Source organism: Stegodyphus dumicola, chromosome 12 (genome assembly GCF_044657685.1).
Source record: "Stegodyphus dumicola isolate Sdum_Otavi_A_Nest chromosome 12, ASM4465768v1".
NCBI lineage: Eukaryota > Metazoa > Arthropoda > Arachnida > Araneae > Eresidae > Stegodyphus > Stegodyphus dumicola.
Genome location: NC_140779.1, coordinates 62,407,982 through 62,426,600, shown reverse-complemented (window position 1 = coordinate 62,426,600; position 18,619 = coordinate 62,407,982). Strand labels below are relative to the sequence as shown.

The following is an 18,619-nucleotide window of genomic DNA, read 5'->3' as shown; positions in this document are numbered from 1 at the left end:
TTTCTTTCTTTCTTCCTTTTCCTTCTCGACTGAAATTATTGAAAAGTTTATCATTTGATTGGTACCATTGATTTAAGTAAATAGTGTAAAAAATTGATTTAAGTAAATAGTGTTGTGAATTTGGCATAAATTTTATAAAGGCGAACACTCCAAAAATATTGGTAGAAAACTTATTTAACTTTTTTGGTTAAATTTCATGTCGAATTGCATGAAATTTACCGCTATTTCCTTAACGTTATTGAAGTATTTAATTTGTCTTGGCGGAATCCCTTCATACAGGAATGGGTACCGTCTCCACCCTCAATCAAAGAATCTCTAAGCCTCAAAGAAATCAAAGAATCTTTGCCTCAATGAAGTGCGGTGAACTGTTGAAATATATCAAAACATTGAGCGACGCTAAACAACTAAATTCAGCTCATATTTGTCATGGTGAAAATTGAACTTTGTAGGGATTTTAAGAGTTGGGTTAGGGTATTTGAGTCTGGTTGAGTATTGTTTGAATTGTTAATGGGTATCGGCGTAAATCTTTCATTGTGTGACTTTTATGAACGGATCATTTCCATGAGGTAATAGGCATGTAAAAGTTTTAGAGTGTATTTTATATACCTTTTTGAATGTTAGTTTATACTTAAAAAACAGATCGTTTTTAATGTTAGCAGGTTACTGAATTTAAGTTAAAGTTCGTTAAAGTTCACGGATGTATTTAAGATGCAATAATTACGGCTGCAAAGTTTTGGTTTTAATTTTTTTTTTTTTTTTTTTTATTTCCGTATAAAATGATAAAAGAAACAATTTTAACATTTATTACATGATTTTGGATGAAATCAAGTAAGAGCTTTATTTGCTGTCAAGTATTTTCAGTTATATAGTATCATTTCTTGGTTTGAGAGAACGGTTTTAATAAATTATGATTAAGTTGCTGTTGATCTCCATTACTTTTTAATGCATGCAGTGATACTGAATTATGAAAAATTACAATAAATTAAATTATAATTAAAAATTGAAACCAAAGCATATTCTAATATAAAACCATTTTCAGATGATTAAGTAATTATACAGAAAAGTGAAACAAGTTACATTAAGCAATTTTGAATTGCTCAAATTTAAAAACCTCTTAAGGAAGACTTAAATAAATATATATATATATATATAATAATTTATTTCCTAAACAATATTGATTAATTCATTATATTATCTCCTAAGTTTAATTAAAGTAGAATTATTTTAAAAGAGTGAATCCATACTGGTAAGTTATATTTTGAAAGATGTTTTGAAGTAATTTGAAAGCAAAATGTTAATATTTTAACGGGGACTGGAGTTAAATCATCAGGAAGAACAAAATTTCATTTGTAAAAGGAAAAATTAAAAACATGTAATCATTGTCATTGATCAGAAATTAGTTGACTTTTCAAGGGGAAAAAACCAACTCCCGTTCAATGAACAATAATTGAAAAAAAAATACGTAAATATGAAGGTGTTTCATCTTTACTCGAGTTATAAGGTTTTGCACTAAATGAATTTAAGATCATACAACATTATATATATATATATATATATATATAAATGTAAGCTCTGAATCCAAAATGTTAATTGACTCCCACCAGAGGCTGAATGAGACAGTTGAACACTGGTAGTTTGAACTGGTTTCAGATCTTGGCTGTGGGACCTATTGCATAGACCTATTGTATTCATGAGTTTTCCCTATGTGTAATGTCCGTTTCATCTAATCTTTGGAATATGGTAACAGGTAGTTTGGCGACATTTTGATAAGGCGATAAAGGTTACTAGCTAGGACTTAAGCAGTGTACATGGATAAAGTCAAGAGTGTGCGCAATGCCATTTTTGTGCAATTCTGGGATTTTTTTAAAGTGAAAATAGGTCGACCTGTACATGGATACCGTGTATGTGAAATTCTTAAAAATTTGCGGCAAGCAATTTGCGATTCTGCACTTTCTCCCAATTTCGCACCTAATCTTCGTCATGATTAAACTCTTTTGTTCCATAAAAGTTCTAGCATAAGCGTAATTTGGCTAGCAGATTGTTGGAAAAAAATGTTGAAAATTTTGTTAAAAAAAACAAAACAAAAAAAAAAAAAAAAACCTTTACTTCGTGAAAACAAAATGGCATCCAAACAAAAACTAGCAGGTTACTGTAGCAGGGTTGGTCGCCAAATTTTTGCCAAAAAATCGCCAAGTTACCATAATCCAAAGATTAACCTCAGTTTCTTTTAGAAAGTCATTTTGCAAAGGCTCTGAGGCAGATAACCCATTCAATCAAGTCTTTGAAATAGTGTTTTAATTTCAGCGTCTTAGATATGGCATTATAAGTGATTATGAGATTTAGGAGATGAATATAGTTAAGAAACTGAATAATTTAAAGTGTGTTTTCTGTGAAACATTTGCAGATTAAACCTGAAGAAAAAACATTTTAATGGATTTGAAAGATAGGCCATTATCTGAATATATAAAAATAAGATATGGGGCTGTATAAAACAGGTTATTGATCAAATATTATTTCTTTTAAAAATTAACATAAAGAAATTTGTGAATATAGAACTAGATCATATGCAAAAAGTTTTTGGCCGAAGGGCCACATTTGTCATTGAAAAATGTAAGCTTCAAATAAAATAGTATATTTATATATAAATTGTTATGATCAAGGAAAGTGAGTTCTAAAATCTAAATAACCTCCAGATGTTAATTTTGTAGTAAAGATACTTACTGCTTGTAAATGATAGTTGATAAAATATGTTTGTTCATATGCGTAAGCTGATCCCAAATAATGGATTGTTTTTTTAGCAAAATACTCAAGCTTGCCGAATATGTTTGTATTAAGATTATGGTTTGTATTATGATTTCATTATGACTATTTTTTCTCTCAAATTGGTGTAACACTTCAAACGTATAATAAATTGAGTGCTGATAGTTCTGATTCAGCATGCTCTCAGGTTTTATTGTTTAAAGTATGATCTGTAAAATTTTTTCTTGATTTGAACATAACTAGATTCTATGAAATAGTTCACAAACTGACAAATTCAGAATGTGGTATAAAGTCAATTTTATGATGTTTTCTGGTTATCTGTGCCCCCAGTGAAAAGTTACAAACTTGTTCCAGTCTTTGGAGAGCATCTGCTGTCTCATTGGCGACTTTCTGTAGAAATAGGATTTTTTCTACTCAGGATACCTCTTATCGGGATTCAAAATTTTTCACCAAGCTAATGTGCCAAAGGCAAGAGTCATTCTCTGCACTAAGATTTCCATAAGAGCATCCATCAATAAAATTAAAAAAGCAAGGTATGATAAAATGCCTACATTTTTTGAAAAATCCATCTAATTTTTTTGCCTTGTTCTCACCATCTATGTGCTAATCTGTTTTTGCTTAAAAAAAAAAAAAAATAAAAAAAAAATAAATATTAGAGAATTTGCTTAAAAATAGAATGTTAGAGAATTTGCTTTCAACTTTGGCATTGCACTGCGTCAAAAAAAGGTTGTACTATGCGCACATCTGCTTTACCATATAAATATTTTTTGGTAGAGTTTCCACATAAAAATTTTGATGATGCACTATGTTGCCTCATAGATACTTTATGCTTATTGTTTTAGTTGCATAATTGTAAATGAGTACGGGTAATCCAAGTACCATATTTATTTTACTTAAAAAAAGCATCAAAAGACAGAAAAGCAAACTTCTTCAAGAAATAATATTACTTTTAGGTTTTACAAAAATGCATGGTAGTTTGCCCAGTTCTGAAGTATATAGAAATGACATATATCAAATAGGGTTTGAGCGAATTCTTAAAGTTCTTCCATGTTTTCTAGAAGAGATTAAGAGACTGCAAACTCTTAAAAATTCAAATGAACTAAACTTGGAGTAAAATAAATTCTCAACCTGTTTTTGTTACTAATCTTTCTTATTGGAACATTCTGGATCAGGTTTACAAAATATACTCTGTCTGGATTAGGTTTGCAAATTCATTATGGTTTAGAGGGAAGTGTGGCTAGTGGAAGTCATCCAGCTGTAATCCCTATTTAGGTGGAGGAGATTTCGGAGAATGGATTCAGTAGTTTCCTATTCCTCTTTCCCAAACAAACAACCTTTAGATTCAGGCTTTCAATTTGTCAGTATTGTAAGTGTTTCTATGCTGCAGAGACACTACACACTTAGAAAAACATTAGAAATTGCACAAACTAGGCATTGTGCACTCCCTTGACTTTGACTATGTATACAAATCTATATTCACTCAAAAACGTCAAAGGAGCAGCCAACAAAAAATATGTAATCTCAATAAACTATATTTTAAATTAAACAATGAAATAACATAAAAAAGGAAATTCACCTTAGCACTACATGAAGGAAATATCCACTTACCTTATTTACGAATTTCGTGTCTTCAGTCAAACGAAATTCTTTAACAACATCCAAAAACTTCTTAAAATTATCTGAACTAGAATGTGTAAACTGAAGTTGCCACATAAATTCGCAAAGATAAGAGTAAAAAAACCTTCCGTAGTGCTGGTATCCTCCGATGTTCAATCATATGCCTTTCCTTCCTATGAACAAGGACAGTTATAATGGCTACTAAGTAAACCTTCATTTACATGCTAGTCAATTACTGCTCTTTTTCCCTTTCATTCCAAATCGTACAGAAACTTCAAATTAATCTTACCACATTCATATATTTTACTGTATAAACTTTAAAACGAGCAATGAACTTCCTAACCAACACACACCAGAAGCCCTTACAAATCTGTTTCTATCATTCAAATTGACCGCATTCACGTATTACGTTATAATAGAGTTTCTATAACATTCAACTACTCAGGGTACCAGAAATGAAACAACAATTTGGTGATAATCCAAGGGGTACCCTTAAATCTCTCTAACCCATTTTTGATTTATAGAAAAATAAATTTTTTCTTGATACAATAGTAGTCAGTTATATGCATTAAATTGCAATCATCCAAATAAAATGATAGTATGTAATTTGAGAAAATACATTCCATATATATTTTTAAAAAATTATAATGCTTCTATTTTTATCTTTTGATTTATGTGAAATGTAAGCATTTTTGTGTTATTGATATCTGCAAATTTTAATTATATGCGAGTGATATATGTTGAAAAAGTTTAAATAGTAAACATTTCCACATTTGTTGTTGTTCAACACAGAATTTAATATTGTGTTTTTCTTCACCTTGTAATTTTTTATTTTACTTATTTTTTATTTATTTATTTTTTGGGCATATTTTTGATGTTTTGCTTGCATTTAAGTATAAATGAAAATTAATTTTAAGCTATTTTCACATCTAGCTTTTATTGAAGCTAGTGCTGGCATTTGTTATACCTGGCTAATATCAGATATAACTGTCAAATAAAAATATATGAAATTTAAGGTAACATGACAGGATATGACATCTGATAATAGGGATGAAAATACATCATTGCATTTCTACTTGTGAGTGGAAAAATTACAATTTAGGAGGAAGGATGATATCTCATTGTGGTGTACTTAAAATAGGAGTAGTTTCTATTAACTGTAACATGATCATACTTTGAAAAAAAGGATTTTTTTAAAACATAATTATTATATACGTAGGTTGGGGCAAAAGTCATGGCAACTATTTTTTTCTTGAAGTCCAGTTGGAAAATGTGGCATATAGAGACGAAAGGACATTTTTTTAACTACATGTGTGGACAATGAATAGCACTGAAATATTGTAACACATGAATTTATTACGGTAGTATACAGTGCAATATGGCTTTCACCATGCAAAAGAATGATAACACAATACACATAAAGTTGACATGACAAACCTGGGCCTAAAGACCCTTAATGTAGTCTCCTGCTATTGTCACCATACGCTGCCAACGATGTGGGAGGCGCTGAATACCATCAGCCTCAGCATTTGCCGCACCATGTGTGAATCGGGTCATCTGTTAGCGTACAGCATTAGCAATGTCCTCTCGTGTTGCAAACTGCCTACCACGTATTGGTTCCTTTATCTTGGAAATGAGATCACAGTCACAGGGCGAAAGGTCAGGAGAGTACGGTGGGTGCTCCAATTCTTCCCATTCCCAATGTCGGAGTAGCTGCCGTACACACTCTGCTTTATGTGGTCTTGCATTGTTGTGGAGAATTATTGCACTGTCCACAATATTCTAACGTTTATCCCGAACCACGTCGTTCCTGTCGCACCAGGAAGTCCCTGTAGTACTGTGCGGTCACTGTTCTGCCATGAGGAACAAAGTGGCAAACAATGAAACCTGTGTCCCTGATGTCATACGCGACAATCACCATCGCGTATGGATGTAGACACTCCGCGGACTGACGTTTCAGTTTTGGTTCGTATGCCATGGCCCCAAAATTCATCGATGGCGATTATTCGTGACAAGAATTGATCGCCGTTCTGTTGCCAGCGTGCAAAGTGGTCGGAGTATATTGCATAGTGCACCCACCTTTGAACTTCCGTCAGTGCATGCGGTACCCATTGCGAAGTGATTATGCATAGTTGTAGCTCATTACGCAATATCCTGTGGACGGTGTGTTTCTCGATGCCACTTGCCCTCTCTAACTCCAGTAACATCCATTGTCTGTCTGCATCCATGAGGTGCTCGATGACGGCACGGGCCAAGTCGGTCTGCACTCTCACCTAGTCCCGAATGTTGCTCATCACTGATTGACACACGTTTTTGCTGAAACTTTCCTGCACTTCCTCGGAGAACAGCTATTTTGATGTAAGCGCGCTGCTCAACATGGGTTACTTCCATCTTGCACGACACTCACCAACTGACTGATTTCAGAGCCTTCGCTACCACAGAGCCAGCTATCACAGAGCCATCTGTTGTTCTGCATACACACTGTGCCTGCAGAACTGCCACATGACACATATACGTTTTATGATCCTTTCACATATCTACAAGAAAAAAATAGTTGCCATGACTTTTGCCCCAACCCTCGTATATTTGATGTCAGATGCTTGTTTTCAAATATTTCATTTTAAAGAATCGTGCTATGCTCCCATATTATTGATTGTAAGATTATTATTGATTACTGTTATTTTGCATAACCAGTTACTTTATGATTTAAAGCATTACTGTATTGTAAGACAGAGCATGTTTCGGATACTTGAGGACCTGTTACTAGGTTTTGCTAGCTCTGATTAAGATTGCAGTTTTTCGGCTTTGTGCTTTTGCTGTTGACATTTAAATTCTTACCCTTGTGAGCAAACTTCGCATTAAATCAATTGTGTAATCTTTGACTACTAAGTTAACATTTAAATCTATTATTTTACGTTGCATTGTTAAAAGTAGTGGCTTGGTTATATAGGCATGAGACAAGCATTTATTTCAATTTCTGATTTTAAAAACCTTTTCAAGACTCTGTTGTTATCATAGACGAATGATAATTCTCTCTATGCCTGTTAGGAGTTTGATACTTGTTTATGCTACCTAGGACGACCAAACTCTACATGATATATGATGATTGAGAATTTTCAACTTTAATAATTGCCAAATTGAGTAGTAAATTGCTTTGTAATGTATTTGAAAACAAGTTGCCATGACACTTTGATCACCTGAACTTGATAAGTTACTTTTTTTGCACCAATGAAATTTATTACAACTGATGTTAACTTTTTCATTGACTCGAATTTTTGATTGTGTATATTTTTTGGAAATTTGGACTTTCACAAAACTCCCTGCCAGTCAGAGGGCTATTTTTAGTGTCTAATTATTACTTGACAAACATTTCTTAAATCTAGTGGGCCATTTGAGAGCATTTAGAGGTAGCACATTACCTCGGGTCTAACTTCGGTCTGGACTAAAAGAAACTGGTGAAAATGTAAAACCTGAAATGGAACAAAATTGTGCCAAGAACAGTGCCAAATGCACTGCAGGTGCATAACAGAAAAGCACAAAAAATTTTTTTGATCTTAAAAATTGTAACATGCTTCTTATAAACCTCTCTGACCTGCATCATTTCAAAATTAATGGCAAGTGTATAATTCTTGTATAATGCATATGCTACATAATGCAAAAAGTCTTTTAACAAATAATAATTGTAAACTTTGCAAAATAGAACTCTAACTAATAGGAATAAAGCAAAACTATAACTATACATTCTTAACCTTCACACTAGAATATATGTAATTCTTCTCTGCTTTTATATGCAACTGAAATGTTAATGTCTGCTTCGCTTCTAACACTATATATAATTCTGTGAATATGTGGAAGAATCTGTCTGTTTCAGTATGTTTATCTCTAAAATTTAGCTTAAATAAAATGTGCAAGCTATATCATCTTTATGTATATTTCCATTTTCATTTATTGTTGACATTAGCATTTAAAAATATTATTCAATGTTATTTCTATGTCGACCATCTTTAAAATTTTTTATTAGATATAAAATATATGATATATTTCTAGAAGCTTTTCTTTCTTGAAGTAGCAGTCATGGAAAATAAATTTGCAGATATCATATAACAATCGAACAGAATAATGCAGGTGTACATATGCGCACAATTTTAAAATTGATATTTTATGGTTGATTTAAAATTATGTATCATTAATAGTATAAAAGTATCATTTGACAATTATTAATTTAAGAATGATGCATTTCAGAGAGTTTAATTTTATGCACAGGAAAGAGAATTGTCATATTAGTTAAAAATGTTTTTGTCATATGATTTCAGATAGGTGACTCGAATCCATTCTGTATGCTATTGAAGAATATGAATGTGAAAATGCTTCATCAGTCTCTTATTTTACAGTTAATCATTAAAATCCTTTTCCCTCTCAGAAGTTGCCAATGAAAGTTATGCACATCTGCATAATAGTTTGTTACTGTAGCAAAAAATATGTAATAATAAATTACACATTTTATTTGTTTTGAAACATACTTTCAAGTCAGTCACAAATCATTGGAAGCTATAGCACAGCTAAAATAAAGGAAAATTTGAGAAAACTAAACAAAATCTCTTATTTGCAATTTTAGGCCCCATTATTATGAAAGTTATACACATATGGATGCATTAAAAATTACTTCAATAAGTACAGAAAGTTTCACATTTATTGAAAAAAATTGATGAAAAGAAAATATGATTGGTTTAAGAAAAAGCTAGATTGTTGGTATATTTGTACAGAGCGAAGACTGTTTATAAATTTGTGTAAATTTGTCTAGCTCACTGCAGTTTTATTATGTAAAAGATACATTTGGAAGTTTCTTTCCATCATTAGACATGATTCATTATATCAAGTAAAGCTTCAGATCTTAGGTGATTTAAAATTCTGTTGTCATGTTATTACTACAAGGAAAATTTACAAAATATTGTTATTTGCTTTGCATGCTCATTAAGGAAAGTGCATCATGCTACATTGTGAAACTGTGCCATATTAATGCATAGGCCGTCCTCTCAGGGCATACCTGGGGCTCCACGAGCATAAGGGCCCCATTCTAATTTACATATATCAGTTGACTTTCCTTACCATTAATAAAAATATATTTGTTGTAGGGGATCCAGCATACTGATTTGTTCAGAGGCCATGTATTGCTGTTAAGAAGGCGCTGCCATCAAAGACTGGCTACTGACTGAATTCTTTATGTCAGAACAATATAATCTCAGATTCCCTGGTTAATAAATTCATATTGCTGCCATTTGTCTAGATAAAATTAGGCTTAATGAAAATCTTTGTTGAGGCCTTGAACAAGAATGGAGGAGGTTTTGCTTTCCTTGGAAGTTAATACTATCTAGAATTTAGTAAACAGAAATTTGGGAGAGGGGAGATTGATTGTCTTTTTTATTTAGAGACTTTTACTAGGAATTTAAACCACGATGAAGTAGGTGCTTTTTGCATCTTTGATGAAGTTGTGCATGATTGTTTTTAGGAATTAATAAAACAGAAAATTGCTGATTTTTGGTTAAAGAATTCCTGCACAGTTATTGTAAGCTAAGAGGCAGAATATACCTGAAAATTTACTTTCTGTATTCTCATCTGAACCTGTTTTTCCTGAGAACAATGAAATGTGAATTCCCTTAGAATATTAAAAAAGTGGAGTAAAAATGAGATATCAAAGTTCCTGATGCCTATTATGCCGGATGGTTAACTGCTAGTTTCTAGTAAGAGAAAATATTATCCACTATGAGAAAAAAAGTTATTTTAAGCATTAAAGACATTTATCCTTTTTAGAATTCTATATTATATGCATGCTTCAATGTAGCATCAGTTGCCGTATAGTATCAGTAATTTTTGTACAATGCAGGTCAACATTTACATTTTAGTATATTAAATGAAATTTAAATTTTTGATGAGTTGGAAATTTTTAAACATTGTTTTAGGATTAAAAGATAAAGTTTCTCAATAGAAATGTCAGTTTATGATATTTCGTGTTACTATGCTAAATATTATAGTAACCAGAAATATTAACCGGAAGTCATAGTTACATAAGTACGGTGCGTCCATAAAGTCATGGCGCACTTTTGATTGGTTATAGGAAAGCAATAAAACAAGATAGAAATGTGAAATCTTCATCAAACAAAAGGAAAATTTTCCAAGTTTCCATAGTATGACGTGCAAGCATGTGTGCACACAAATGGGGATGCAAAACTGCAAACTGTGAAGCAGTAGATCAGCCCAGCCACGCCCATGCCAGTCGAGATATGGACAGTACAGAGGAAAATTCAGTGTGTTTTGGGGCTTGCCAAATTCAAATCCGTGACTAAAGTGCAATATGAATATCGTTGTGTGTGCAACGAAACTGCCACCAGTTAGGAATAACACTAATCAATAGGATAAGCAGTTGAAGGATACCGGCAGTTTGTTGGACAAACCCCGTTCTGACAGGCCATTGGTCAGTCATGAGTCTATTAAGGCTATACAGGAGAGTTACCTAAGAAGCCCTAAAAAACCAGTGCATGTGTGTGCTCGAAAATTATACTTAAGCAAGACAAAAGCATATGAAACGTCTACATTTAACGGGTTACAAACTACAGCTGTTGCACGCTATCAAACTGACGGATAGACCCAAATGATTAGCATTTGCTATAGATATGCTTCATGAGATTGGCAGTGATAGCCGATATCTGCAGAAGATTGTGTTTAGTGATGAGGCGACATTCCATATTAGTGGACATGTTCATTGCCATAATGTCCAAATGTGGGCTACTGAAACTCTTCATGCCTATATAGAGTACAAATGTAACAGCCCTAAAGTGAACGTGTGGTGTGGCCTGATGCATAATAAAGTGATAGGACCATTTTTCTTTATGGAGCAGACTGTGATTGCAGACAACTACCTTGATGATGTTGGATTTGTATGCAGTGCCACAATTTCCAGAAGGTGTCATCTCTCAACATGACAGCGCTCCTCCACACTACATCAACATTGTTCACGAGTTTCTGGATACAACATTCCCACAGCGGTGGATAGGCAGGGGTTCTGTCAAGCCATGGCCGCCACGGTCCCCGGATCTGACATCCTTAGAATTTTACTTGTGTGGTTATGTGAAGCAACATGTGTACAGTGAACATATCAATGAGATTAATCATTTAAAACAGAGAATCACAGATGTTGTTCACTCTGTTACACCAGATGTCTTTAGCCATGTGTGGAAAGATGCTTAGATGTTTGTAGGGCAACAAATGGAGCCCAACAAATCGAACTGCACTGAATCAGTATGAAACTTTAAGAGGTTTTCTTTTGTTTGTGAAGATTTTGCCTTTCTATCTTGTTTTGTTGTCTTCCTGTGGCCTATCAAAAGTACACCATGACTTTACAAATGCACTGTATATCAGTGATATAATAAATTATATCTTAACAAAATTAGAATATATTGCTCTTTTTCTGGAGTAAATTTCTTACAAAACTATATAAATAACAAATTTTTTATTGTCATAATTTTTTTCAGAGGGGTCAGTTCTATTAAAATGAAGTTCTTTGTGGAAGACAAAGAACTTCATTTTGTCTTTGTCGAAGACAAAATGTGCCTATTAAATTTATGACTAGTATAATGAGATATAATATTAATTATTGTAAAAGATATTTGAACAGTTATATTACTCTAAATATTACCAAAATGTTTGCAAATCTTTTGTGGTAATTTAGTTTTTATGTAAGTAATGGCTTGTTTAGGCGAAGTAAATAATAGTTTATTTATACGTTCAAAAGTCTTTAATCCGGACTCGTCGGGACTTCGGCTATTCTGGATTATAGATCATCAGTTTAAATCTGGTAAGATAGCATGCAGAAATTATAAAATTAAAAATATGAAACCATAATTTATGAAATAAAGAGCAGTTATGATCTAAAGGGTATCAAAATTTAAAAAAAAAAAAAAAAGCTATATATTTATTTGTTTACTTTATTAAACATTTCTTTCAACGCACGCACATTACGCATTGTTGAAATTAGAAAATTGCAACCAGAAAACTATTTGAAGTGTATTCGTGATATTTATAATGACGAGGAATTTGATTTAAATCATATCAAAGACGGAGTACATCGAGATGAAATACTACATTTAGTAAGGAATTATAAGCCAAATAAAATAAAAACATCTGCCCTGATGCTGAACACTGGTAGTTCGGTCTGAGGTTTGAATCCCGCGAACGGGCTGGCTGCATGGGTGTTTTCGTGGTTTTCCCCATGTGTAACATGTATACGAGCCAGTTTTTTTTAAAAAGTCCTCCACGAAGGCATCCCTCCCTTAAGGCAGATAGCCCTCGAATGCTTTGCCGTAATCTAATAAACCAAACCAAAAGCCATCTGCCCTGAAGATAAGGATAGTGCTGACAGATCAACTTCCAGTTCATTCGTCGTCCCCCCTTCCGCAGAGCAGCGTGAAATGGATAAACATATTTCGGAATGATAATAGAATCAAAGGATATGCCTTTATCCATTTTTTGCAGCAATTTCACTTTTTGTTTGATGGACATTGAAACATGCTTTCGCTTTGTAGATGCTTTGGTAGCTCCAGAATCGGAAATTCTTTTTGACATAATCGAAAGTTCAAGCTTACTTTTATAAAATTGCTCTAACAGTCTGCAAAAAATAATAAGCCGGATCCAATTAGAAGATTGAGGAACAACGCAATCTGCAACATTAACTGAAATAGATAATTAGATAATTTTAGCTTAGCTTATACCGTCCATTATACATTAAACGCGCATGCGTAGACGAATATGCGCATGGGTAAAGGTGTGCAGAAAGTTTGTAGCTTTGAGGTCCGGATTATAGATCATTCCGGATTATGGACGTCCAGATTAAAGACTTTTGACTGTATGAGATATTGCTCTAGTTTTATAAGGCTTTATTTATGAAATTAAGAATGCTAAATCATTATAGAAAACAAGGCATCACAGCATTGTGTTATCAAAAATATATTAAAAGAACAAATGCAGTATTTATGTATTATTCTATTGATTGTGAAACTTGACTACCCTTAAACCATAGAAGTTGGCAGAAATCCTGCTAGAGTTGCACCAATTGCTACTGCAAAATTTTGAAGGAACTGATGCTTCTTTTTTTAGTAAAGAATCAGTATTCGACCAACTTCATTTTTACACTTTGATTTTTAAAAAAAGCATTTGTTGATTTCTAATAGTTTGCTAAGCCCTCTGATTTTACTGGAAGCTCTGGTTTAGAAAGTTCTAAGTGCAAATTTCCTGCAGGTAATTGTTCGAATCTGTTATTTTTTAGTCAAGCTGTTCTTTCCCCATTCACCAGAAGTTAATTCTCTCAACCAGGAAACTGTAAATGAACCGGAATGGAACCACAAATATGATTTTACAACCCTCAACCATATGCAACCAAAATGCAGGAAAAAAATGCAGCAGTAACAGTTAATCTCATTCATAAAAACCAAAAGGTAATTTATTGAGAATCAGTCAGGGTTGTATCAAACTAAAGCATAGATGATATGAGTGTGTTATGTCACACTTACCCATAATTAGCTCTAATTGGGCTGCTTGGCTACTTATGTCAATTTTGTGGTTGATGGGATACGGACTCCTTTATTTTATATTATAACAAAATTAATTATAGATACATGTTAATGAAAGCTTTTAATTTCATTAACGTGTATCTATAATTAATTTTGTTAAACAATCATTTTTTCATGTGCATTGATAATCTGTGAGAAAGTTCTCATTCTGATAGGAAGTACAGTTGAAATTTGCCTCTTTCTTAGTTTTCTACTAAAATATTTTCATTACCTAGTATTTCAGATAGGTTTATTATTGTACATATGGAGTTATTTAATTTTTTTAAATAATGGCTATGGTAATCAATATTTTTTAGAATTTCATTACAAAGATTAACTTATTATAGATTAACATTTCTATTCGTAATGGCAGTTTTTTTAAAGGTACTTGGGTGTTACCCATTACCCTCTGATGCACTGCCAACTAAGTATATCAGCCTTGATTAATTTCCTGCAAGCATTGCCACAACCTTACAGGCTGTTTCAGATTTTTTTAGAAAGATGCATTTTAGGGGAGGGGGTAAGTGATTGTAGGAATCTATTTTTTTTTTTTAAATCAATATCAACTGTAGACCAATTCTAGCAAGTTCAAATCAGTCTTGTATCAGATAATGAATTTCTTGAAAGTTATAGGGATAATACTTAATCATCTCATGTTAATTTTTACTATATTTTGCATTGTTCATTTATTAAACTTGCTGGAAATAAAGCAAAAGCAATCCATTATTTCTGGTCATCCATTTATGATATTTAGCCAAAAAATCATGATTGCTCCAATTCTCAATCAATGAAAATGTGCATAACAGAAGATGTATGATGCAAATATAACGTGAAAACTGACAAAATGTCAGAATAAGGACTAGAAACTGGAATTGGTTTAAGGGAAATAATTTGCCTTAGCAGAGTTCATATGGAAGCAGAGATAGATTATAGAGAATAATAATCTGTTTTATGGTGACTGCTTAACAGTATATGCTGGAAATTAAAAAATATATTTAATCAATCTGCTGATGTCAGAAATATATTTCATTGCCAAAAGGCATTGCGCACTGGAGTGTTGGCTAATACTTAAGTATTTTTAAGAAAAGTATCTGCTGTATTCATCCCATTTATACTTTCAAATTAGTAATTTTTTTATGTTCTTTTTACTGTTCTTTTTACTTTCAGTGTCTAATTACTTCTAAACTAAAGAAATTCCTTCTATTTCTTTGATTTTTGAGCTTCAAGAATGTGTTTACTGTTACATTCACTTAACTGTTATCATTGATGAGACCAAGAGGCAAAACTCAGAGGCGATATAATGAAGCTTTACAGATACTTTCTGGAAAACGAAACCCGAAACAAAAATTCAGTGAGTAGATATGGGTCTTATACTGAAAGCTTTTTTGCACTGGCTGTATTTCTTTTCACCTTCTACCAGCAGAATGCATGCTATTTTCCAGATTTTTCACATAGATGTCTGTGAATAATAGCTATTTAACAGATTAGACGCAAGCATAAACCAGTGTTCTTTGCATGTAAGTGAAAATTTAGCTTTGTTTCTCTTGGATTTTGAAAATAAATATGCTTCAGCTTTTCTGTTTTTAAACTTGGTAATCTTTTTTAAGTCTGCTATTTAGTTTTGCACTTATGCACTGTTAACTTTTATTCAGCATTTGGGATTTAGTTAATTTTAAAATTGTAACAGATATGTAGTTTTAGTAACCATTTTGTTCAGCCATTAGTTTTAAAATTGATACAGGTGTTAATTATTTAAAAATAAGCATAAATGTAGTTTCTAAATTAATTTTTTCCCTTGCTTTGGCAGAAACTATACATATAGTGAATAATTGGTTATAAAATGATAAGAATAATGACTGCAGATATATAAATTGGGAATGCTTGTTTCATAATCTTATTAGAATGGTTATTAAAATATAGGCATGCAACTAATTCTGTAAAGTATGTTTCTTACATAAAAAAGTCATCGCACATGACTTGCGAAGCTCAATGATTAAAATACTACAGTATAAATAAGGTATGTTATATATATGAAAACTCCAAAGTTATGTGATAAGCGCGACCAAAAAAAAAATATGCAAGTCAGGATCTAACTTTGCATATAAATACATATAAATTTTAGTTAAATAAGAGCGAAAACTCTTGTTTATAAGAAATGTATGTAATAAAAATGCAGCTTATATATATATTAAACACAATATAAAAAATTAATGGGCTATACAAAGTATTTCGATGCTGTTAGCTTCATAACTTGGAACAAACTCATCCAAGAATTCAGTTCATAATAAAATTATTAGGCTTTGATGAATATTAGTTCTGTATAGTTCTAATATATCGAATAATGTTTTGTTTATGAACATTTTCTGAATTACTGACAATTTCAAATGCAAATTAATTGCAAGCATTAAATATGTGAATAAAATAAGAAACCACTTAACTTTGAGTTTATGTAGATTAGGATATTATTATACTTTGTTTTAAAATGGGGCTGGAGTCTGAAAGAACATCAGTGATTGGACAAGAATTGGTGCTCTAAGCATGGAATGGTTATTGACATGAACAAGAGATTTAATTTCAAGAGAATTAATTTCTGTCAACATCTGAAACATAAATTCTTAAATTGTAAAGTAAATAATTTGAAAAGCATGATGACTTTTTAATGCACTTGACAACGGATGTTATAAAATGATGTATAGTTTATTAAAAAGTGCACCAATGTTAAAAATTCTGATTAGAGTGTGTTATTATTCATTTTTATCATATTTACTGCTGAAAACTGTACAAAGGGTGTTTACACATTTTTAGAATGATTTTTAAGGCCATTTAACTAATGTTTAAAAATGTAAAAAGTATTTTTTTAAATATTTCATCTGATATCCTTTTTTTCTGGAACCATGATTTCCACAATAGAAAATCTTTTCTTGAAATTTCCAGGGGTATTGATTTCCATTCTTCTTCCATTACTTTCCAATGTCCATAGGTCATGAGTTTGTGCTTAAAAAGAGCTCTTTTCAGGAGACTAGAGGCACAGTATTTCGTAGATGAAATGTTAGGGCTTCGTAGAAATGCATGGAAAAGGTGTATGGGCAATACTTATATCTGTAATCTTTATTTCTGTAAGGAATGCAGTTGTATTTTTGAAGTAGAACTTGTTTATTTTTCTTGAAGACATTTCACTCTTTCAAGTCATTTGGATAAAGGAATGGAATTTCTTCTGATTGGACTTCAAACTTTTTCTTGATGTTTTTAACACTTTTTTTTTCCCCCACACTTCTTAATTTCCCTATATAAGAGAATTCTGTCACAATCATAAACCCCTTACTGAAACTTTCTTTGTGTTGACAAAACCAGGTTTGTATAATTGTTTTCCTCTTCCCTTTTGATTTGTTGTTGTTGCAGTCATTTAGTTAAACCCATGCTTAATCAAAGGTCAGAATGTATTTCCATTTATTTCCTGCTAAACAGTTTTCATACTGGATTCTATAAATTATTCTGCATCGAGCCACCTGCCTTGGCAAAAGCTGGTGAACATTAGTTTTTTTTTTTTAAGTTTTAAATCTTGATATATAATTTTTTTTTTTATTATTGCTACAGAAGTTGCAGACTTTGTAATTAATTTTTAAACCGGCAGATTTTCTCTTCTTACTAATGATTAAACTTTAAAAACATTAGAAACGGTAAATACCTTTTTTGGGTGTATGCTTGTAGTCTCCTTTCCGTGTAGAAGTAATGACTGATGGCTTTTAATAACGTTGCTTATTTTGCACATAGAAATTTTAGTACCATCCATTTCACTATGTTTTTAAATTATGGAATAGGAATATTTCTCTTCAGAAAGGCAAAAACATATCGTTCAATTCACAGCTTGTTTACTTGCAACATTTTAAAGAATAACAGTAGCAGTCAATATTTCTTATTTCAAATAATGTGTTGACAAAAAAATTTTGTTCTAAAACATTTGCTTTTATTAAATTCTTTATGGAAATTTTATTAAAAATGTATAAATTTCTTTTTTTTTTTAGTAGTCAAAAAGCTGAATTAATAATAAAAAATGAAGAATAATTTTTGTGTGATTAGAGAATGATATACCACCAGTGGTTGTGTGGCTTAGCATCCTAAATTTAGTTAGTTAGACTGCAAAAGCATCCTAAATTTGACAGAAAAAGTTATGTCCTAAATAAATTAACTGTACCCTAAATTTGACAGGGTAGGCTGACTGTATAGGATTTTCATGAATTTCTTTTTTAAAAAAATATGTTTTTGTATGTGTGAAGTACGGTAGAACATTAGTTATCTGAGCTAACTGGGATTGCAACCACCTCAGATTATTGAAAAATTCAGCTACTAAAGACTAAATATGAAATCATGTCCATTTTTCTTTAGACAAGATTTTCTGAAAAAATTTTTGAATTCTAAAAATAAATGAACAAGTACTATCACTAACATCTTAATTATTTCATGAGTAGAACTTGTTTTCTTGATGTGAATAAATAATCCTTGTAAGATTTTATTTTTCAACAAAAATATTCTTAAAAAAACTGGGACAAACTCCACCAAAATTTATGCAAAATGTAAAATTTCATCAAATTTCTTAGTCATTTTTATGAGGCAGGCATTAAAAATCTCTTCTTCTTCTTTGCTGT

The 18,619-nt window shown here is 31.8% G+C and overlaps 1 protein-coding gene across 7 annotated transcripts in view; it reads left to right on the top strand.

Annotated features, from left to right (window-relative positions):
• The first annotated feature begins 317 nt into the window (after positions 1–317).
• Positions 318–18,619, top strand: part of LOC118187349 (zinc finger MYND domain-containing protein 11-like) — a 52,742-nt gene continuing 34,440 nt past the window's right edge. The window contains exons 1-3 of one of the 7 annotated variants that reach the window (XM_085827762.1): positions 318–566; positions 3,115–3,293; positions 15,144–15,327. In XM_085827762.1, coding sequence (XP_085683888.1) covers positions 15,243–15,327 — 85 coding nt within the window. In that variant the 5' untranslated portion in view covers positions 318–566; positions 3,115–3,293; positions 15,144–15,242. Of the gene's footprint in view, positions 567–3,090; positions 3,294–15,143; positions 15,328–15,418; positions 15,494–18,619 lie in introns of those variants that run through there. The other 6 variants (XM_085827761.1, XM_085827763.1, XM_085827760.1 and 3 more) reach the window with 6 other exon arrangements.